Source organism: Microcaecilia unicolor, chromosome 5 (assembly GCF_901765095.1).
Source record: "Microcaecilia unicolor chromosome 5, aMicUni1.1, whole genome shotgun sequence".
Classification (NCBI taxonomy): domain Eukaryota; kingdom Metazoa; phylum Chordata; class Amphibia; order Gymnophiona; family Siphonopidae; genus Microcaecilia; species Microcaecilia unicolor.
The window spans coordinates 41,886,526-41,909,480 of record NC_044035.1 but is presented as its reverse complement, the minus strand read 5'-3'; the positions used below and the strand labels follow the sequence as shown (position 1 = coordinate 41,909,480).

Genomic DNA, 22,955 nt, shown 5'->3' with positions numbered 1-22,955 from the left:
ACTGGGCACCCAATACAGGGCAGGGCCTTAACCACAGGCCTTCATGTGGTGGCACTTCCATAGACCAATAATACTTACCTGGTCCAGGAAGGATGCAATGGTAGCACCTGACCCGTACTGGTGCATCAGGATGCACCGCTACACGTCAGCTTGCCTAATAAGGCAATATTTCCCGATAAGGGATTAAACCCCTTATTTGGCAGACTGACCACTACTGTTGCATCCCAATGCATCACTTGGGGTCAGGTGGTCCATTTTTCAAGATGGCAGCATGAGGAGTAGGATACTACTAGACACCTCCCTGGACCAGGTAAACATTACTGGAACAGGGGCGTCACCACATGGGAGCTCTGGTCAAGAGACTCCCTGTGCTAGGCCAAGTGCTCGTCATGGACGGCCATTATGGGAGTGCTCCACCCAAAAACAGCCCAAGTGCTCCTCAGGAGCATCCTTTATGGACGTTCTTTACTATATAAAAAAAAAATCAAACAGGCTCCGATGCTACAGGCTCTTTTTTGGACCCTGGAATAATAAAAACGTCTTTTTTTGACCGTGCTTCACTCAGCTGAGAGACCTGGAAGTCTCTGAGCCAATCACAGCGCGTCTAGCTCGGTTGAACGCGTTGTGATTGGCTCAGTGACTTCCAGGTCTCAGCTGAGTGAAGCACTGCCAAAAAAAGACGTTTTTATTATTAAGGGGGCCAAAAAAGAGCCTGCAGCATCGGAGCCTGTTTGATTTCTTTCTTTTTTTTTTTTTTTACTTGTTTTCCTTTGCTTACCTTCTTTTTAACAAGCTTTTTCTACTGCTTTGCATATCTGTTGGTTCCATTCCTGTACTTACAGGTTGATACTCACTCATTCCTTCTGCTCATCAGAATGCCTGTCCAAATTTAATGATGGAACTAGATTCTGGACACTTCCTCTCATACGTCAATCCTTTTTGTGCTTTTGGATCTGTTGATGCTGTTAAATACATCTGGAGGTCTAAAATGGTAGCTCTATATACATAATCTATTTCTATAAGGCCCATTCATCCTTCGGCTCGAGGAACGTACACTCTTGGCATAGTTTAAAAGAATCAGTGTACCTCACACGAGCATGGAGGAGTTTTCTTGTTCATGGTATTTTAGAAGGCAGTCCGCAATTCCAAAGCTATACAAAGTACACGAACTGAAAGCTGGTTGATAGTTTGTATCTCATTTTCTTTGATGTTATGGGAGATTAACATTGATACTGAAAAGTGCTCTAATCTCTCTGTACTTTATGCTGGATTGTTGCTCCTTCTTTGACATCTAGACATTTATATACCCTTCCTCTTCAAGCTCATTGATGGGACAATCATAAGTCAGAGAGATGTTTTCAGTTTTAATTTCCTTCCTAGGAAAATTGTCTTAGGACATTTATCCAGGGCAAAAGTCATCCTGTCACCTAAAAAGCTTTTTTTTTGTTTTTTTTACTAAGTGGAGTTGCTCTGCCAAATGTTGATTGCTGGAACTGTAGAGCTTTAAGTCATCTACAAATAACAGATGTGATGCACTTCCAGGTCTTTGTCAGTTCCAGGATTAAGGCTAATCAATAGAAATAAAACAAAATAAAACATGGAAAAGAAAATAAGATACCTTTTATATTGGACATAACAATACATTTCTTGATTAGTTTTCGAAAGTTGCCCTTCTTCGTCAGATCGGAAATAAGCAAATATTGGTAGATGACAGTATATATAAGTGAAACATCAAAGCATTTCAGTGACAGTCTAACAGGATGGGGGTGGATAAGGGAGAGGCAGGAAGAGGGACAGGTGAGATATGCATGGAGACAGGAGGTTACAAAGCAGTATGATTTTCAAAGCAGTACAATTTTATGGTTTATAATGTGCTAGAAAACCCAGATCTTTGTTAAGTCCTGTCTGGTGGGTGCCAAAATATTTAATCATTCTGACTTCAAAGGTCTTATGTTCCTGTATTGTTTTAAAGTTCCCTTTTAAGATTCTTACCATGAAGTCACTGGTACAGTGTTCTGGTTTTGTAAAGTGCTGCCCCACAGGCGTGACATCTTTATTGGTACTAGCATTTTTCATATGGTGTCTATGTAAATTAAATCTCTTCTCTAGCATCTGACTTGTTTCTCCATAGTAGCAGCCTTCGTTGCATTTTTTTACACTGAATGATATATACCACATTGGAAGATGAGCACGTGAAAGATTCCTTAATGTTGAATATTTTTCCTTTGTGAATGACCGTGGGGTCCTGTGAAATGTTTTGGCATAGTTTGCAGCTGGATATATTGCAAGGGTGTTTGAAGAGGCAATCTTCTTGGAGAACCACTAGCTCTGAAGCAAAAACTACTGAAATACAAGCTCCCAACTGAAGCTCAAAAAGAAGGGAATGGCACAAGTCCTTACAATATGCCAAACTGTGCCAGCACATATCACAGGACCCCATAGTTACCCTCATGGAAAAAATATTCAACATGTTTAGAAGAGTGCTATATTGGGAAGATGGGCCACATGCTAAAGACAAAAATTAACTTACACCACAGACACCACTTCAGATACCACAAAGCAAATCAAGGTGAGAACTCTGTGGGTTAGCATTTTTTAAGGCTCTGGGCACTGCCCCAATGACCTTATAGTGAAAAGACTAAGAGAAATCTTTAAAACAATCCAGGAATGCAAGACCTGATGCTAAGATTATGAAATAGCTTGACACCCACTTGACAGGGCTTAAAAAGGATCTGGGTTTCCTATCATATTATACAACATTAAATTACACTGCTTTGTCACCTTCTGATCACCCAGCCATCTCTCCATGTTTCTCACGTCTCCTCCTACCTTCCCTTTCCCTTTAGACTCTCACTGGAATGATTTTATGTTTCACTTATATATTTTGATATTGTCATCTTTACTGACCTGAGAAAGAAGGTTCTGCCTTTGAAAGCTTGTCAAAAATGTATTAAAGTTAATCAAATAACAAAGGTATCATCTTCTTTTCTTTCTTTTTTATTTATTTCTAGTTATTACCTTTAAAGTGGACCAACATGGCACCCACACTACTTTATTAAAAAAATACTTATTAGGAGAGTTAAAACATATTTCTAATCTCCTGTTGCATATCATCATATTTCTTTAATCTGTACAGCCTACATGGAGCTCAGATATTTCTTTATCCCTGCCACCTTCTCCCTTCTTTAGTTGCATGTGGCAGCAGAAAACATCTGGACCATCAAGTTTTTCATTGCCATATTAGTAAATCACTGTTTACTAATAATGTCGTTGTGCTTCAGTATTTACCCAATCCATGTAGAATACAATCTTTCTTGAGGAGCAGACATCTGAAAGAAAGAAAACAAAACCCCAAATCAGTTCACGGAGTTGACCATATTCCTTTGGGCAATTTTCAAAATTATGTGGGTAGTTCGCACAAATTCCCAAAACGGAAAGTACATATATATGCTTTACCTTCTAAACTTACAATGATAAAAAAAAAAAGCACCTGCAGAAATCTGCACCTGCTTCTCCTGTGAGTCATTTTTCCCTTCAAAACAAAATATGTAGTTTTGGAAATGCAAAACTGTACATGGTTACTTCAGACAACTTAACCTGGTTTCTTATCCCATGTGTAATAGTGTGGGTGCTGTTGATTTCTGTACGTACAGGATGGGTAGTGTTCAGACAGGTAATTTACATGGGTAAATGTTTTGGAAAACTACCCTCCCTATATATAGTCTCCCATCCAACTGTGATGGCTTTAGCATGTGCCCAAACTACTGAATCCAGCTGCTATGAATGGGTACAGAATATTGGCTATGGATCAATAGCTAACAGGAAAAGAAACAATTCTAAAACTTAGTTGGTAATGGGAAAGACAGGAAAAAGCAGTGTTTCGCACAGATGACAGGACTGATAAGGCACACAAGTGGTATCATCAGAACAGAAAAGCTCTCACACTGCTCATAACTAGGAGTAAAGATCTGAGCATGCATGACTTTTCCTATATGCAGCAGGCTCCTCAGTTCCACAGATCAAGAAGGAATTCAACTTGGGGGAATGGGGGAGGGAAGTGACGCCACCCTTGCTGACAGCCGCTAAAAATCTCATGTACTTCCCATAATAGTGTGAATTCAGGGAGCTGAGTGTGTTCTGGATCCCCTAATACTTTAGTATGACATCTCAAGAAAGCTGGAAAGTTATAAATTCCCCAGCAGCAGCACTGGGACAGACAGCCCCAGAGAGAAACATACAGGCGATGTGGACCACCTGGCAGTGCAAGGTGGAGATTCTCAGTCAGAATTCAGTCTGTCCGGAGGAATGACTGCAGTGGATCCCCAGGGCGACATGAGGAAGAAATGCAGTCTGAGAGACTAGACATTAAAAATGCAATGGCCAATATCAAGAAATATACTAATAAGCTTGGGGCTCAGCAAGAAACTTGAAGGGTGCATGGCTGAATATGAAGAGAAAAGACAGGACTCCTCTAGCATTTTAAGGGAGACAGGAGAGATCTGGGGAAAAAATGGGAAGACCACAAAAACAGATCATGGAGCTGTAACTTCCACTTATGTGGTGTTCTGGAAGGTGAGCGCTACAGTGACTGTATAGCAGTGGTAAAAGATGTGAGGGGATTTATTGAACAAGCTAGAGAACAGTGGAGGAGCTTGAGCCACTGCAGATTAAGAGTTCACAGAGAACTGAGGAGACCAGCCGAAAAACATCCATATAATATTATAGCACTAGTAAACAAGGCCCGTTTCTGATACAAATGAAACGGGCGCTAGCAAGGTGTGCCTCTGAGTGTGTATGTTTGAGAGAGTGTGTGTGAGAGTGACTGTGTGAGAGAGAGAGAGTGAATGTGTGTGTGTGTGACAGAGAGAGAGTGAGTGTGGGTGCGAGTGTGTCTGTGAGAGAGTGTGTGTGTGAGAATGAGAGTGTGTGGGAGTATGTGAATGTGACACAGTGTGAGACATAGAGTGTGTGGTGGACAGTATATGAGAGTGAGAGAGACACTGTGTATGTGCCAGAGATATCTACCCCCCCCTCTGTGTGGTCGCAGGACCCCCTCCCCCCTTCTTTTCCCCCTCCCCCTCCTCTCAGGTCTCAGGACCCCCCCTTTCCCCCTCTGGTCTCAGGACCCCTCCCCCTTCCGTCTCCCTCCCCCCCTCTCAGGACTCTGAACCCTCCTCCCCTCTGGCCTCAGGACGACAGATGACGTCTCATTGGAACGTTGGAGGCGCAGTATCCGCCCTCCGCCACGCCCCCCCAAGTCGCTGCCCCTCCCCCCGTTGCCACCACACCACCCTCCACATGTTGCCACCGCTCCCCCCCTCTACCCACCCCCCCGAGGTGGCACCAGCCAGTGCTCCACCCTCCCCCCCCCCCAAGGTCGCACCACCCACTGCTCCACCCTCCACCCCCCCAAACAGGTCGCCGTCGGTCTCCCCCCCCCGTCCTACATCAGCTGAGCGCCGCTCCCCCATCCCCTCCGTCCAATACAAAAAGGAAAAAAATCAAATTGTACCTTTAAAAATAGTTTAAAAAAAGGAAGCGGGGCCCTGCAGCCAGCCATCGTTTGTCAGCTGTGCATCCGCTCCTCTTCTCACCTTTGACGTTACTGCCCCTGGAGAAGAACTCCGGAGCAGCGCAGTGCGCAGCGACGTGAGAGGACGCGACGCTGGTTTTGTTGGGACGCTCTTTTTTTTTTTGTTGCTCCGACTCCGCGCCTGTGCCTTGTCTGTTTCGCCCCTCGCGTGCCAGTGCTCCGCCCTCGACGTCATTACGTTGTGACGCGAGGGCAGGGCAGACACTCATGGGTAAACTGGATATCTATGCCACTTCAAGTTTCTGGCTTGAGGCTTCATTAGAACGTTGGAGGTGTGTTTTATATATAGAGATTTCTGAATAGATTTACCATCAAATAAGAAACTGCAACACAGGCACATCAAACTAGCTAATTATATATGGCAGGGGCCTTGGGGTGATAATGTTGGAGGATCTGAAGGCAATGAAACAGTGTGACAAAGTGGTGCCGTAGCCAGAAGGATGCTAGGCTGCATAGAGAGAGGCATAACAAGCATAAGAAAGGTGGTGTTGATACCCCTGTACAAGTAATTGTTCAGCCATGACTGGAGTACTGTGTTCAGTTTTGCAAAAAGGCACCCGGGGCTGTAAGATTGGGAGCATACAGTATATCCTAGAACAAAAGCGGGGAAACTTCTTGTTCTGAGGAGAAGCAAACAAGTCTATTGCTGGGGTCTCCCACTGCTGGAATATTCAATGAACCACAGAGATGCTGAGTGACCATTATTCGTGAGGTTGAAGGACTCTGCTCAATTTGTCTGCCATAGCATTTTGCTTGCCGGCTAGATAAACAGCTCTTACAGAGATGTTTCGAGAAGCTGCCCAAGTCCATATCTGTATGGCTTACCAACAAAGGTGGTAATCCACTGCAACCTGGTTGTCTGTGCAAAGAGTATTATCTGATCAAGAATGCGGTCTTGGAAAGTCTTGAGAGAGTTATAGACTGCCTGCAATTCCAGGAGATTGATATGATGTGGCTTCTACTGTGGAGACCAAGAGCCTTGTGTGTGGAGACTGTCCACCAGGGAAGCATCTGTGGTGAGAGCCTTGTGATGTGGAGGGGGCTGAAATGGAAGACCCCGGGTGAGATTCTGGGATACAATCCACCACTGTAGAAAGTGGCATAGTTGTGAAGAGACTGAAATTTGAGCGAAGAGCAATCCCATGGCTTGGGCCCCGAGAAGAGAGCATCCACCAAGGAATTCGGAAGTGGAGTCAAGCCAACAGTGTTACATGGACAGCTGAAGCCATGTGACAAAGTAGGTGGAGCATCTGATGAGTATATATTTGGGTAGATTTGAACACCTGAGTGGCAAGAGTCAGTACATTGTTTGCTTTTGGTTGAGGAAGGAAGGCACAGCCCTGAGCAGTATCGAGGATATACTTTCTGGAGGAGACCTATGTCTTTCATACCATAGGACTCCTCAGCTGAGAGGTCCTGTGGGTCCTGATCTGTCTCCCAGGAGAGGTACGAGTCTGACTCTTCAAAGTATTGTTCATGGGAGGGATGTGGAACAGAGTGTTGGCTCTGCATTGAGGTGCATCAAGGCAGATGAGTCTCCAAGTTTTGAGAAGGTTCCTCTGCTGATGTCGACGCATGCTTCAATCGGGTTCGTGCCGCCCCCAACGGTCAGTACCAAGCTGGTGTGCGGGAACCTCTCCCATGACTGTCTCTCTGAAGATTTGACGGGCTGGGCTGAGGCTGGCACAAGCACTCTGTACGCCTGTATAGACTGCAAATGCAGTAGCTCTGAAAGCTCCTCCTTGAGCACAGCCAAGATTTTTCCTGTACAGTAGGTGTCAATACCAGTTGAGAAAGTGGAATGGACACAGCCTCAGTAATAGCTTGTGCAGGCATAGGAGAACTTGAAGACCTCAAAGGCTTTTGATGAGAAATAAGCTAGAGAGGAGAGTATGGACACTTTACATGCATTGAGGATGTCGATGCAGGGGAGGTGTTGGGAAGCATGCCTGGAGGGATAACAATGGTGATACTTCTTAGGCTTTTTATGCTGCCGGTCCCTTGATGCACACAGCACCAACGATGAGGACATTGAATCCTTACATTGTCGTGGTACCGATGTCGGACCCTCTAGATGTTATGTCAATGCACCCGATGTTGATGCAAGTTCCGCGTGCCGAATCCCCTGCCATGCTTGATGCAGAACCAAAAGGCTTTTCACGATGGACTCTGCAAGCTTTAAAGGTCCTCATTTGAATGAGCAGGCAGAGGCTACACTGTATGTCCCATTGCTCTGGACCTAAGCACTGAACACACCAGCCTGAAATAGTCCTTATTGTATCGAGTACACTTTTTGAAGCCACTCAGCAGCCTTGTTGACATGGAGGGAAAAACTGCTGATGCAAGGTCAAAAGGCTAAATGGTCCGGGGATCTCGAGTTTTAGGTTGATCGTGAGCCTTTGTACCTAGGCTGAGGCCTAGGGTGGACCAAACAGACGCTACACAGTAACAAGGGCCACGAAGCCCAGCACACTCAGGGAAACCAGCAAGCACCACCAGAAAAGGGAAATAGACCACTCATACGGGCCCGCAAGGCTGAACGGGCACCCACTTGTACAGCATCCAAGCGTACAGGCCGCAAGGCCGAACCGGAATCCAGTCATACATAAGGGAAGGGGAAAGATCAACGAGAGTTCCCGGAAGGGACTGGCACTCGGGCAGCGCATACTGCGCTAGGCACCAACACAAAGGGAAGGACGTCAGACCAAACAGATAATAACCAAAGGAAGAGAACTCAAGAGAAAAGGCTACACAGTAACCCGAGTAGCAGAAGGCAGTCCCCAACATAAGGTAAAGGGGTAAGGCTGAGTCGGAGCGAGACTGCTACTGACTCACAGGACAAACAGAAGCAGAGCTCAACAGATACAGCAGGGAAAGGATAAACCAGACTGAAGAGAGGGACTGTTTCAGAATACACAAGGCAGAAAAGGAACAGTGCTCACCACAGCCAAATAACAGACACTGCAGACAAAGGGTAAAAGCAGGCAAAAGAGAAAGGCTGCTTCTAAATATACAAGTCAGAAAAGGAACAGTGCTCACAAGAGCCAAATAAACACTGCACACAAAGGGTTAAAGCAGACTAAAGGGAAAGGCTGTTTCTAAATACACAAGTCAGAAAAGGAGCACTGCTCACAAGAGCCAAATAACAAACACTGCACCCAAAGGGTTAAAGCAGGCTAAAGGGAACTCTAAACAAAGAAAGAACGGTCTTACCACGGACTCAGTCAGCACACACAGCCAGGCAGGGAAAGGCAAGGCAGGCAGAGAGACATAAGACACAGCTGCACAGAAGTAAAGTAATCAGGAAAGAGGCTGGCTTCTACCGACACACAGAACAAACACAGACAAGGGGAAAAGGCAAGCAAACTACAGAGAATATACCCTGTGCCACACGCACAGGCAAGCAGGACAAAGAAAGCACACAGCTGCTAGAGAAAACACTAGAGTGTCCAATGTAGGGAGAGGTATGTTTAAATAGGGTCTGAGATCTGCCTCAGATGTCAGCCCAATCCCTGACATGGCCAATCAGGAGCAAGTCCCAGTCACTCCCCTGCCTATCCCAGTAGGATCATAACATCGAGTAGTCGCAAACCCGAAAATGGTAGATGCCGAGCAAAAGATGGGCTCAGAGGCCCAAAAGGCTGAAAATTGAAAAATAATTAAAAAAAAAGACTAAACTTCACAAATTAATACTGAAAAAGAAGAACATGAAGAAAAAATAGCATGAAAAAGGAAAGGCACCAAAAAGGCAAAGTTTGATGCCCTGGGGAGAGATGGAAAAAAAAAGAACCCAAAAAACCTCTTTGCTGGTCCCGCGCTTGAGCGAAGGGCAGGAAGGAACCTGTGCATGCAAGGTGGGGGCACTGCCTCAAAGATTTAAAGTGACAGTACATTTGGCAGTGTCTGCACTGGGCTCCACAGACGTCACCCACGTGAGAGAATATCATGTCTGCTTGTCCTCAGAGAAACACACTTATACGCCCTTTATAGAACAGTTTGTAAGTGTCCCATGTGGATCTGCAAAGGGGGCACGGCTATGAGAGGGTCAGGGGCATTCCCTTGAAATGCATGCAGTGTTATAGAGTTCAAGGGATCTGCACCCAACTTGTGCACCGGGATTTACACCTGGTTTCAGTTGGTTTAACTTCTTGTGCTAAAGTTGAGCATGAATCCCAGCACTATGTGCTATTCTATAAAAGGGCGCCAATCCCACTACGCCCATTATAGAATACCGTTCAATGCTGATGTATAGAATTTTTCCATCGGTGTGTATTTTCTTTTTAATTATTTGAAATTTATTTTAAGATGTATTATTGAATATTTCTACATAAGAATATATGAATTATTTTATTGCAATCTGACTAGAAATTGATAAATGGGAGGCAAGTAAATACATATTTTTAATGTATCGATTAACGTATTATTTTATTGTGATGCCAAAAGATGTTTTGGGCTTGTTCTAAGAAAGCAGCAAAAAAATTGAAAATAAACCAACCCATTGCTTGGGTGCTTTTCCTTTTGCTCTGCACATATGTTAATACTTACAAATAAGTAGTTTAAGCAGAGTGCAGCTGGTATGTCAGAAGCATAGCGACCAGCTCTATCAACCTTCACTAGGAAGGTAGAATGGTATAATACAGGTTGGAGGACCAAAAAACAGATCTTATAAACATATGAAGGGGGTGCATATGAAGTTACAAGCAGACACCCTATGCTGGCTTCATCTCAACCCTTAGAGACACACATCTGTAAATGCTTTTATAATAAATACTATAAATATGAATACAGACTTCAGAATTCACAGCTGTCTCAAGGGGTTAAATGTAAAAGAAATACATTTTCTATGTGCTGTGTGTTAACAGAAGCAGCCTGTGCACCTAGCCAAGGTTGGAAGAGGTGTAGAAAGTAATGACATACGTGATAGAAAGAATGTGTGTTTCCCTGCTCAGAGTTCAGGGAAAAGAGACAAGATAATCTTTTTATGTAATCAGTGAGGCCCATAGAAACCTTGTTATTTAAACATGCTATAAAATGAATTCTAGTCTCTGTCTAACTAGAGAGAGAACTGCAGTTGCATACACTTATTTTAAGGTGCTTATATCAGCACATAAGGCTTTTTATGAATTGCAACAACCTTATTTAAGTACAGGGTATGATACATACCTGTAGCAGTTGTTCTCCGAGGACAGCAGGCTGATTGTTCTCACGACTGGGTTGACGTCCGCGGCAGCCCCCACCAACCGGAAGAAGCTTCGCGGGACGGTCGGCACGCAGGCCACGCCCACCGCGCATGCGCGGCCGCCTTCCCGCCCGTGCGCGACCGCTCCCGCCAGTTGAATGACAAGCAATAAAATATGAAACACACAACTCCAAAGGGGAGGAGGGAGGGTAGGTGAGAACAATCAGCCTGCTGTCCTCGGAGAACAACTGCTACAGGTATGTATCATACCCTTTCTCCGAGGACAAGCAGGCTGCTTGTTCTCACGACTGGGGTATCCCTAGCTCTCAGGCTCACTCAAAACAATAACCCAGGTCAATTGAACCTCGCAACGGCGAGGGTACAACAGAAATTGACCTACGAAGAACAACTAACTGAGAGTGCAGCCTGACCAGAATAAATTCGGGTCCTGGAGGGTGGAGTTGGATTTACACCCCAAACAGATTCTGCAACACCGACTGCCCGAACCGACTGTCGCGTCGGGTATCCTGCTGGAGGCAGTAATGAGATGTGAATGTGTGGACAGATGACCACGTCGCAGCCTTGCAGATCTCTTCAATAGTGGCTGACTTCAAGTGGGCCACCGACGCTGCCATGGCTCTGACACTATGAGCCGTGACATGACCCTCAAGAGCCAGCCCAGCCTGGGCGTAAGTGAAGGAAATGCAATCTCTTGAGGCCAGACTCTGATAAGTGCAGAAGGTATTCAAGCAGGTTCTGTGCAGGGCAAGAACGAGGTTCTAGGGCCTTGCTCTCACACCAAACGACAAACCTCCTCCACTTGAAAAAGTAACTCTTTTTAGTGGAATCCTTCCTAGAGGCAAGCAAGACCCGGGAGACACCCTCAGACAGACCCAACGCAGCGAAGTCTACGCCCTCAACATCCAGGCCGTGAGAGCCAGGGATTGAAGGTTGTGGTGCAGCAACGCTCCGTCGTTCTGCGAAATGAGAGTCGGAAAACACTCCAATCTCCACGGTTCTTCGGAGGACAACTCCAGAAGAAGAGGGAACCAGATCTGACGGGGCCAAAAGGGCGCTATCAGAATCATGGTGCCGCGGTCTTGCTTGAGCTTCAGTAAGGTCTTCCCCACCAAAGGTATGGGAGGATAAGCATACAGGAGGCCGGTCCCCCAATGAAGGAGAAAGGCATCTGACGCTAGCCTGCCGTGTGTCTGAAGTCTGGAACAGAACAGAGGCAGCTTGTGGTTGGTCTGAGAGGCGAAAAGATCCATCGAGGGGGTGCCCCACTCTCGGAAGATCTTGCGTACCACTCTGGAATGGAGCGACCACTCGTGCGGTTGCATGACTCTGCTCAGTCTGTCGGCCAGACTGTTGTTTACGCCTGCCAGGTACGTGGCTTGGAGAAGCATGCCGAACCGACACGCCCAACGCCACATACCGACGGCTTCCTGACACAGGGGGCGAGATCCGGTGACCCCCTGCTTGTTGACGTAATACATTGCAACCTGATTGTCTGTCCGAATTTGGATAATTTGGCAGGACAGCCGATCTCTGAAAGCCTTCAGTGCGTTCCAGATCGCTCGGAGCTCCAGGAGGTTGATCTGCAGATCCTTTTCCTGGAGGGACCACAGACCCTGGGTGTGAAGCCCATCGACATGGGCTCCCCACCCCAGGCGAGATGCATCCGTCGTCAGCACTTTCGTGGGCTGCGGAATTTGGAATGGACGTCCCAGGGTCAAATTGGTCCGTATGGTCCACCAGAGCAGTGAAGCGCGGCAACTGGTGGAGAGGCGGATGACATCCTCTAGATTCCCGGTGGCTTGGAACCACTGGGAAGCTAGGGTCCATTGAGCAGATCTCATGTGAAGACGAGCCATGGGAGTCACATGAACTGTGGAGGCCATATGACCCAGAAGTCTCAACATCTGCCGAGCTGTGATCTGCTGAGACGCTCTGGTCTGCGAAGCCAGGGCCAAGAGATTGGTGGCCCTCGCTTCGGGAAGGTAGGCCTGAGCCGTCTGGGAATTCAGCAGCGCTCCTATGAATTCCAGAGACTGAGTTGGCTGGAGATGGGACTTTGGGTAATTTATCACAAACCCCAGCAGCTCCAGAAGTTAAATAGTGCACTGCATGGACCGGAGGGCTCCGGCCTCCGAGGTGTTCTTGACCAGCCAATCGTCGAGATATGGGAACACGTGCACTCCCAGCTTGCGTAGGTAGGCCGCTACCACCACGAGGCACTTTGTAAACACTCGTGGGGCAGAGGCGAGCCCAAAGGGCAGCACACAATACTGAAAGTGCCGTGCGCCCAGGCGGAATCTGAGATACTGTCTGTGAGCTGGCAGTATCGGGATGTGAGTGTATGCGTCCTTTAAATCCAGGGAACATAGCCAATCGTTTTTCTGAATCATTGGCAGAAGGGTGCCCAAGGAAAGCATCCTGAACTTTTCTTTGACCAGGAATTGTTCAGGCCTCTCAGGTCTAGGATGGGACGCATCCCCCCTGTTTTCTTTTCCACAAGGAAGTACCTGGAATAGAATCCCTGCCCTTCCTGCCCGGGTGGTACGGGCTCGACCGCATTGGCGCTGAGAAGGGCGGAGAGTTCCTCTGCAAGTACCTGCTTGTGATGGGAGCTGAAAGACTGAGCTCCCGGAGGACAATTTGGAGGCAGGGAGGCCAAATTCAGGGCGTATCCGTACCGCACTATTTGGAGAACCCACTGGTCGGAGGTTATGAGAGGCCACCTTTGGTGAAAGAATTTTAACCTCCCTCCGACCGGCAGGTCGTCCGGTACGGACACTTGTAGGGCGGCTATGTTCCCATGGATCCAGTCAAAAGCCCGTCCCCGGCTTTTGCTGTGGAGGCGCAGGGGGCTGCTTAGGCGCACGCTGTTGACGGGAACGAGCGCGCTGGGGCTGTCCCTGTGCCTGACGAGGCCTTCGGGCCGGCTGGTTGTACCTATGCTTCGCAAAAGAATAGGGTGCAGCCTGCCGAGCCCGGGAAAAAACGCCCGCCCGCGGGGGCGGGTGCTGAAGGCGCCCGGTGGGAGAGCTTGTCGAGAGCGGTTTCCCGCTGATGCAGTTGGTCAACCATCTGCTCGACCTTCTCGCCAAAAATATTATCCCCCCCGGCAAGGGACGTCAGCCAGTCTCTGCTGGGTGCGGTTGTCCAGGTCAGAGGCGCGCAGCCATGAGAGCCTGCGCATCACTATACCTTGGGCCGCAGCACGAGATGCCACGTCACAGGTGTCAAAAATCCCCCTGGACAGGAACTTTCTGCACGCCTTCAGCTGCCTGACCACCTCCTGATAAGGCCTGGACTGCTCCGGCGGGAGCTTATCGACCAGGTCCGCCAGCTGTTGCACATTGGTCCGCATGTGGATGCTCATATAGAGCAGGTAAGATTGGATGCGGGTCACGAGCATGGAGGATTGGTAGGCCTTCCTCCCAAATGAGTCCAGAGTGCGAGACTCCTGCCCCGGGGGCGCCGAGGCGGTATCCCTCGAACTCCGTGCCCTCTTGAGAGCAGAATCCACGACCGCTGAGTCATGGGGCAACTGGGGCCGCATGAGCTCTGGGTCAGAGTGGATCCTGTACTGGGACTCTGCTTTCTTGGGAATGGTGGGGTTAGTTAGTGGTCGCACCCAGTTCCGAAGCAGCGTCTCCTTCAGGACATTGTGCAGCGGTACCGTGGAGGACTCTCTAGGTGGTGATGGATAGTCGAGGACCTCGAGCATCTCGGCCCTCGGCTCTTCCACAGAGACCACGGGAAAGGGAATGCTTATAGACATATCCCTCACAAAGGAGGCAAAGGAGAGACTCTCAGGAGGTGAGAGCTTCCTCTCCGGTGACGGCGTGGGGTCCGAGGGAAGGCCCGTAGACTCCTCTGAGGAGAAATATCTCGGGTCCTCCTCTTCCCCCCACGAGTCCTCATCCTCGGTATCGGACATTAGCTCATGTAGCTGAGTCCGGTACCGGGCCCGGCTCGACGTCGAGGCACCAAGGTCTCGGTGTCGTCGAGCGGTGGACTCCCGCGCCGGCGGGGACGGAGCTCCCTCCATCGACGTCGACGGGGACTCCACCTGCGTGGCGGTCGAGACCGGCACCGCAAGCGGCGGCGGTGTCGACAGCCCCGGCGCCGGGCTAGAGCTCGCCGGCGCCACAGTCATCGGCGTCGGGGGTGCTTGCCTGGCGCATCAGCCCTTCCAGGATCCCCGGAAAGATGGCTCTGAGGCACTCGTCCAGGCCCGCTGCCGGGAAAGGCGGTGGGGCCGGTAAGGGTGTCGGTGCCAGAAGCTGCTGGGGGCCAGGAGACGGCCCCGAGGTGCCGGAACCCCGACGCGTCGGTACCTCCACCACCGACGGAGATCTCTCCTCTCTGCGATGACGCTTCGGCGTCGACTCCTCTTCAGGGTGCACCGAGGGCTCCCGGTGACGGCGCTTCTTATCTTTTTTCCGGTGCACGTCACCGGCGCCGGAGGGCATGGAGGAGGAGGAGGTCGATCCCCCTCGGTCTCGAGGTACCGGGTCCGATAGGGTTCGGTCCCGTGGCTCACGGGTTGAGGGAGTGACCGGGGCCGACTGCCCACGCGGCCTCTCAACCCTACTCTCACCGGCGGACCGGCGGGCCAACGGGACCTGTTCTCCTGGGGTCGATGCCATCGGTGCCGATGTCTCGGGCATCGATACCGGTACCGAAGAACCGGCCTTCGATACCGATGCCGTCGAGGTCGACGTCGAGGGGCCGGCGCAAGTTCCAAAAAGACGGTCCCGCAGAACTTGCCTCGCAACCTGAGTCCGTTTCCGGAGACCGAGACACAAAGCGCACGACTTGAGATTGTGCTCCGGCCCGAGGCACTGGAGGCACCAAGCGTGGGTGTCGGTCTGCGAGATCGGCCGGCCGCAGCGACCACACTTCTTAAATCCACTCGGGACCTTCGAGGACATCGACGGAAAAATCGCGTCGGCGAAGTCAAAGTCGGCAATGGTGGCTAAAATCACACCACGAAAAAATCAACCGACCGAGCGGCCACTAGGCCGCAACGTGGCGTCCCCGCTAGAAAGCGAGGGAAAAAGGGGAGCGCGTGCTCCACACGCGCAAAAAATTTCTTTTTTTTTTTTTTTAAACAATACAAACAAAAACAGAGGGAACCGAACGGTCCAAGCGACGATCCGTGTAAACGCGGTCGAAAATCCGGCGGCTGAACAGAGAGAGAGGCAAACGCACCACTCTCTCAGTCGCGGAAAAAAAGTAACTGGCGGGAGCGGTCGCGCACGGGCGGGAAGGCGGCCGCGCATGCGCGGTGGGCGTGGCCTGCGTGCCGACCGTCCCGCGAAGCTTCTTCCGGTTGGTGGGGGCTGCCGCGGACGTCAACCCAGTCGTGAGAACAAGCAGCCTGCTTGTCCTCGGAGAACTTAAGAGATTCCATATATTCCAGGTAGGGTACTTAGGTCCATGCAGGATTTTAGGATGGTGGTTCCACCTAGATCTAGAGTAAGGTGGGACTGGATAAGAGAGAGCTTTCTCATGTTTGGCGCCATATTTATAGAAGAACAAAATACCAAAGTATACATTCTGAAACCAGTTTAAAGAAGTTTAAGTTCATGCTTAAAAGTTGATGAAGAGGAAGTAATGATCTACTGAGGATAGTGCAATGGTGAAAACGCTACTCTTGTTAAAGAGGATGTTGCTATATATGAGAATGGTGGTCTTGAATGATTGCAATAGGTCTTTTATATTATATGGAGTTCTTTTCTTTTATTATAATTTGTATTGTTACATATTTCTTAACCGCTGTGATCAGATTAAGCCAGGCAGTATATAAAATCTTAATAATTAATATAAAAAACTTGTGCACTCTGTATTTTCTCTCTCTTTGTTGTTTACCCTGGCAGTCTAATAAACTCTAACTTTCACTGGCAAATATTTGCTTAGATTTATTTTCAGATTAACAGTACACTCTGATCAGAAAGAGGAGATCGTTTGGAAATTAAGGCCTGCTCATTCAAGACCACAGCCTTTGTGTCCATAAACTCAAAATGGGCAAAAAGCACAGGATACTTGAGGTCCAGTTCTGCAATTGTTACATTGGATGCATGGACCTGTATATAGGATTTTCAGTTGCTAAGCTTAGGGAAGTAAGAACTCGACATCCAGGCATTCTAGTTGTTACAACCAGGAGGTTCCTAGGCTTGATCCATCAAATCCAATTTTATATGCTCTGCTGTCACTTGTTGCTGTGTGTTTAGTCTGCCTATGAAATTCAGACATAAATAAACTACCTTGAGTTCTAGAGAAGAGTAAAAGTGAGGCTCAGTAAAGATGGCATTAGGCCACTGGTTCCCAAAGCTGGTCCTGGAGGCACCCCAGCAAGTCAGGTTTTCAGGATACCCACAATGAATATTTATGAAAGAGATTTGAATGTAGTGGATCTAGTGCATGCAAATCTCTCTCATGAATATTCATTGTGGGTATCCTGAAAACCTGACTTGCTAGGGTGCCTCCAGGACCAGATTTGGGAACCACTGCAATAGGCCACTGATGTGGTAACTGAGTTAAAAAAGCAAATCAGAACATTGGGTGCACAGGAAGACAATAAATGGCCCAGGTAGGTTAATACTTATGGGTTTTAGTGTGTATTTGGTGGGGGGAAATTTTTTAAAGTAATTATCATTGTGATGCTATATTGTGGTAAACTTTTTTTTTTACTGTAACTTGGGATATTAAAAAGAAATAAAAACTGTCTCTACTTGCTTCTGATGTCCTGGACCTATTAGCAGCCCCTAACCCCAATCCCCAAATGTGAACAAAGTGATGCAGGTTTTTTTTAAGGGACCTTCCTTGAAGTGCACTGGTGTTCAATTAATATCACTTACATTCTCTATGAAATTTGGCCACATGTGTTTCTGTTAAACATGGCAGAATGTAAAGGTAAATAGGAGTCTAAACCTGAGTAGCATCTCCAAGGCTAATCTTTATCCTCAAAACCTGCTACATTTATACTCTCTAGCTACAACTGGTAATGTCAACTTACCCTTTCTCCCCCTCAGCAACAGATACATTTGGGTACCCTGTGGGACCAATGTTCAAAGCTTTTACTGCGGGTAAATTGGAAAAGCCCCACTGAAGACTGCCCATTTATCTTTATGGACAAAATTACCAGTGTTGGAAAGGGAGTGTGTCTAAGGCAAACAGAAGTCAGGGGAGTAAAATGTGCAGGGAGCTTTCATTCTGGAAAGTCTGGATGGATGTTCCACAGCTTTGCTAAACCCAGTGTCCCCCTCCAACCAGATTGTAAAAGGGTAACCCCTTATGGGTTTCCTTTGAAAATGCACATGCAGGCCCCACCACTCAATGTAAAAACTGTCCCTTCAACATGTATACTATTTACCACTAGCCTCTCTAGAACCTAGCAAAGGCCTCCCTCAAATAGAGTCTCCTTTTAGTTATGTTTCATATATATACACTGCTGTCACAATAATCATTGAAAACACATGCCAAAAATCCTTTAAGAAAGCTCCATACCCTTATTTTTACATCTTTTGGCGCTAGTTTCTTCACTTCATTCAAAAGTCTATCACCAAAACCTGCAAAAGAAAGGAAGTAACCACTGAATGTTAAGGAGAAATGAGATCTTACCTGCTAATTTTGTTTTCTTGAGTCTCTCCAGACCATTCCCAATAAATATATATTTCTCAGTCTCCCAGCATTGTCAGTAAGTCCTCCCCTCAGCCCTTCTGAACTGTCCGGAGCTGAGCCCACACTGTCCAGATATCTGCATTGTTTTTCTTCTTTCATTTTCTTTGCTTATTTGTTTTTTTGTTGGACTGCTGATTGGTATGTTCTTTTCCCGGGGGACACTCAAGGAACCCCATCTGGCACAGAAGGGGGGGCCGAGGCACAAGGACAACTCCAAAGAGAGGGTGGGGTTGGGGATGGGGGAGGAACCCAGAACTTCTGGGGCACAGAGACCAAGACTAGTCAAGCCCCTAAAACATGCATTCTGTTCTCTTATTTTTATTTTCTTCCTGAAGCCAGATTTCTTTTTTTTTTTTAAACCATGAGGCCAAACCAGCACACCCAAAAAAGGCCTAACCAGAGCAGGACTGAACAGGTACTCACCTACCATTTGCTACGAGACTGAGAAATACACAGTCTTTGGGAAGGGTCTGGAGAGATAAGAAAAATGACATTTAGTTTCTCGCACCAATAAACTGCTTCTGAAAAGATCTGCAATGTCTTGAATGTTTGTCTTCAGTGTCTTAATTTTCCTTTTTCTTGCTATGAATACAGATGTATGTAGGCAACTGAAATTAGAGTGGAGGAGTGGCCTAGTGGTTAGGGTGGTGGACTTTGGTCCTGAGGAACTGAGTTCGATTCCCACTTCAGGCACAGGCAGCTCCTTGTGACTCTGGGCAAGTCACTTAACCCTCCATTGCCCCATGTAAGCCGCATTGAGCCTGCCATGAGTGGGAAAGTGCGGGGTACAAATGTAACAAAAAAAAAAAAAAAATCTCATGTATGGGATCTATGACTTCCTGTCTATAAGGTGTAAAACTGTGATTTTTATAAAAAAGTGAGAGCATCTTGAGGATGTGGTAATGGATTTATCAAGCATCCAATCCCAATAATTTACTGGTTACAACATTTAGAAAGATTTGCTCTTCTCCTTTGCCCAATTGTCCCCGTCTCTGTGTTTTCTTAGACTCTTTCCACCTTTTGATCTGTGAATAGAATCCCTTCCATCTTTCATAACTTATCTTTGTGAAGAAAATAAAAGAATCTTACCACCACATACTAAGCAGTGACAAACATTAAATAGACTGAAAAGACACAGTGATTAGAAAAAATAAAACACAGTGAATATTAAATCTCTAAGGCTGACTAAAAAGTTAACAGAGATTAAAAAAAAGAAACCTTTAAAAAGAGTTGATCCTCCTGACAGCACAATATTAGAGAATAATGTTCGTCTGAGGTCCATATCTGATTTCTGAATGGCAAATACTAACACCTCGTGAATTCCCTCACACTCTTCCCCAATTAGGTCTGGCCTGAAGAGCAGTTCAGGAGCCCGGAAGCGTGCTGGCCCAACCTGTATAAAAACACAAGTATTATAAATATTTCTTGCTAGGGACCACACATCAAAATCACATCCACTTTATCAATCCCAGATTTTCTCCACCACTTCAATCATCAAAATTTTCCAAAAACTTCACAATTGTCAAAAATAATTATTAAACTCTTGCCTCAGTAGTGCATAATTGTCCCACAATAATTTTGGGGCAATACTAACAGCAATAATGTCTTCATCAGCATAAATACTTTTATATTAATTTGTTCAACGTACTTATCTTCAATATTTTTGGACCGGGGGCATTACGCTGTCTGACACGCATGTTTCTCCATTAGGCTTTATCAAGGACTTCCCCCATACGCCGTTCCAGCGCCAGCTCGACCGATTTATCAAAGGAATTACTCCCGTAGGGAAGTTGAATATTTGTATTCAATAATGTCAATAAATAACTGTATGGTCATAAATTTTATTATGTTCTTAACAAGGATTAATACGGCGGTGTAATTCTCTAATTTATGTTTGCTCTCAGCAGGAAAATAAAGCGAAACGTAGCTATCAATAGTCCTAGTTACGCAAATTAGTTTCAAGTCTAGCTGATTAGCTGGACTTTGGAAAAATGTTCATTTACTGAGCACGATTGATGGATCACATGGTCCTTATCTACGACAATATATTGTTTCTCTGTCATCTAATATTCATAAATACTATGAAAGACATATTACTACACTCTCCGAAACTGTAAATTATTAATACTCTGTAGAAATACAATAGGTTGGCTGTCTCTAATATAGAAGGTATTTACTGTGTATCAGTAGACACAAATACCCTAAGTCTAATTTGTAAATCAAGCATATTCGTTTCGCATTTACTCATTGCAGGATCTTTGATGTGAACGGCCCACAGCTGTGGAACTCACTTCCACAGCATCTTTGTCTCGAAACTAGTCTCGATAGATTCAAATCCGGCCTAATGACATTCCTGTTTAAGAAAGCTTTTGGGACCCAACCGCCGCCTTGACGCCTGTTTCATCCCATGTTGTGGGAATCCGGGTGCCTGTGGCCTGGGACCGAACCACCGCCCCTTGACGCCTGTTTCATCCCATGTTGTGGGAATCTGGATGCCTGTGGCCTGGGACCGAACCACCGCCCCTTGACGCCTGTTTCATCCCATGTTGTGGGAATCTGGGTGCCTGTGGCCGCTCATTGGGTCTGCAATTACAGCTATTTGAAATGTGGTGTATGTGTTTTTTTTTTCCTCTCTCCCTCTTTCTGTCCTGTTATTTGTAGTTCCGTTCATTCTTATATTATCTTGTTATTGTGAACTGATCAGATGATATATACTTATAATGCAGTATATCAAGAATGAACTTGAACATTCATTTAAATCAATTTCATAAAACTTCATTTATTTCATTGGTAATTTTAGCCTCTGAATCAATACTCTACCTACAGCAAAGACTTTGCAAATGACTGCTATTCAGGACATCTGGAAAAAATGCATTAGATAAAATTCTACTCTGATTGCGTGAGTGGGGCTGTCTTTACATGAAGATTGAAGATTAGAAAAGTGATTTTAATCTTATCAGTTAATTTACAATAATAATAACATTTAACAATCAGGGCAATCTTGTTTCTGACTAATGTAATTCTGATGTCCACTATAAAAATATACTTGGAGGGGCATTTTTGATATGATGTCTAAGTTGGACTTTGGATGATTTGCGCTACATGTCTCAAATCCGAATCGGAAATATGGCCATTTTCGAAAAACAACTATATATATTTTTTGAAAATGGCCACATGTAACATGTTTTTATGTTCAGTGTGTTTATCTATGTGGTTCATTTTTGAAAAAAAAAGGTCCAAGTGCAAAATGTAGAAAATCAAGCCATTGGGATGTAGGAGGAGCCAGCAACTCTTAGCAGACTGGTTACACAGACATCCCAGGAGAGCAATGAGGCACCCAAGGGAGCACTACTGTGGACTTCATATAAAAGCTCCCAGGTACACATGTCACACCATTGCTCCCTTATCTTGTCTGCTAAGCCCTCTAAAACCCACTGCCCCCAACTGTACAGCACTACAATAGCCCTTATGGATTATGAGGGCACCTATATTTGGGTACATTAGGGTTTGGGAGAGCTCACAGTTTCCACCACAACTGTAGCAGGTAGAGTGAGATATGAATCTGGGTCCTTTTCTCAACAGTGCACTGCACCACCTACTAGACCACATCCAGGACCTACTAAAGCTGTCAGAGGCTGGCAAATAAATTTTTATTAGAGAAAATCCGCCGCAAGGCGGAGAACTCAAGACTCCCCATGGGTGTGAAAGGATGTCAGTAATCCAGTGGTCATCTGGTAATTTAGGGCACCTTTGTGTGCCTTATTCGTTCAAAAACAGCTCTAGCCCAACACGGTGAAGTTTTCACCGTGGATGTTTTTGTTTTGTTCCACTATGGCTATAAAACGTCCAAGTGTTAGGCACGCCCAAAGCCCACCTTAATCCCGCCTCTGCAATGCCCGACACGCCCCCTTGTGATTTGAACGCACTGCAGACGAAATGCATAAATAACCGTATGCAAAACAGGTTTAGAAAATACTGATTTGGATGTTTTGAGAAGTTTTTTCTTCAAAATGCTCCTTTATGACACTTTTTAAACATTTTTTTCTTTCGAAAATGAGCTCCATGGTTTGTTTTTTGTGTTCTAGTGGTTCTGCAAGGACAAAGGATTCACATATTACCTATTAGATCTAATTTTCCATCAATACACATATGAAGGGAAAAATAATAAAATATTTGCTACATTAATACTACACAGAAATATTAAACTTTTCTTTACCAACCTCAATTGTGCTTCCATCTGGCAGATAGTACTGAGCCTTTTCAGTCTCTAAGGTCTCATCCTTTTGTGGGCTTATTGATAGGTAGCAGGCACGCTAAAAGGGAAGGGAAACACAGAAATCCATGTTTTACAGAAGGGTTGATGGCAAATTAAGACTAATACGTGTGGGGGTTCACTAGCATGAACACCCTGGAAACTGCAGGCTTCTTGGATGTAATAGATATGCTGCTCCATTTTATTTAACATACAGGAAGAATTAAATTACT

At 46.3% G+C, this 22,955-nt stretch overlaps 1 protein-coding gene across 1 annotated transcript in view; it reads right to left on the bottom strand.

Annotated features, from left to right (window-relative positions):
• ACTR1A (actin related protein 1A) overlaps window positions 1–22,955 on the bottom strand; it is a 62,986-nt gene that overhangs the window by 5,068 nt on the left and 34,963 nt on the right. The window contains exons 7-10 of the mRNA XM_030202832.1: window positions 22,691–22,783; window positions 19,689–19,863; window positions 18,297–18,358; window positions 3,289–3,329 (exon numbers count right to left, since the gene is read on the bottom strand). Coding sequence (XP_030058692.1) covers window positions 3,289–3,329; window positions 18,297–18,358; window positions 19,689–19,863; window positions 22,691–22,783 — 371 coding nt within the window. The remainder of the gene's footprint in view (window positions 1–3,288; window positions 3,330–18,296; window positions 18,359–19,688; window positions 19,864–22,690; window positions 22,784–22,955) is intronic.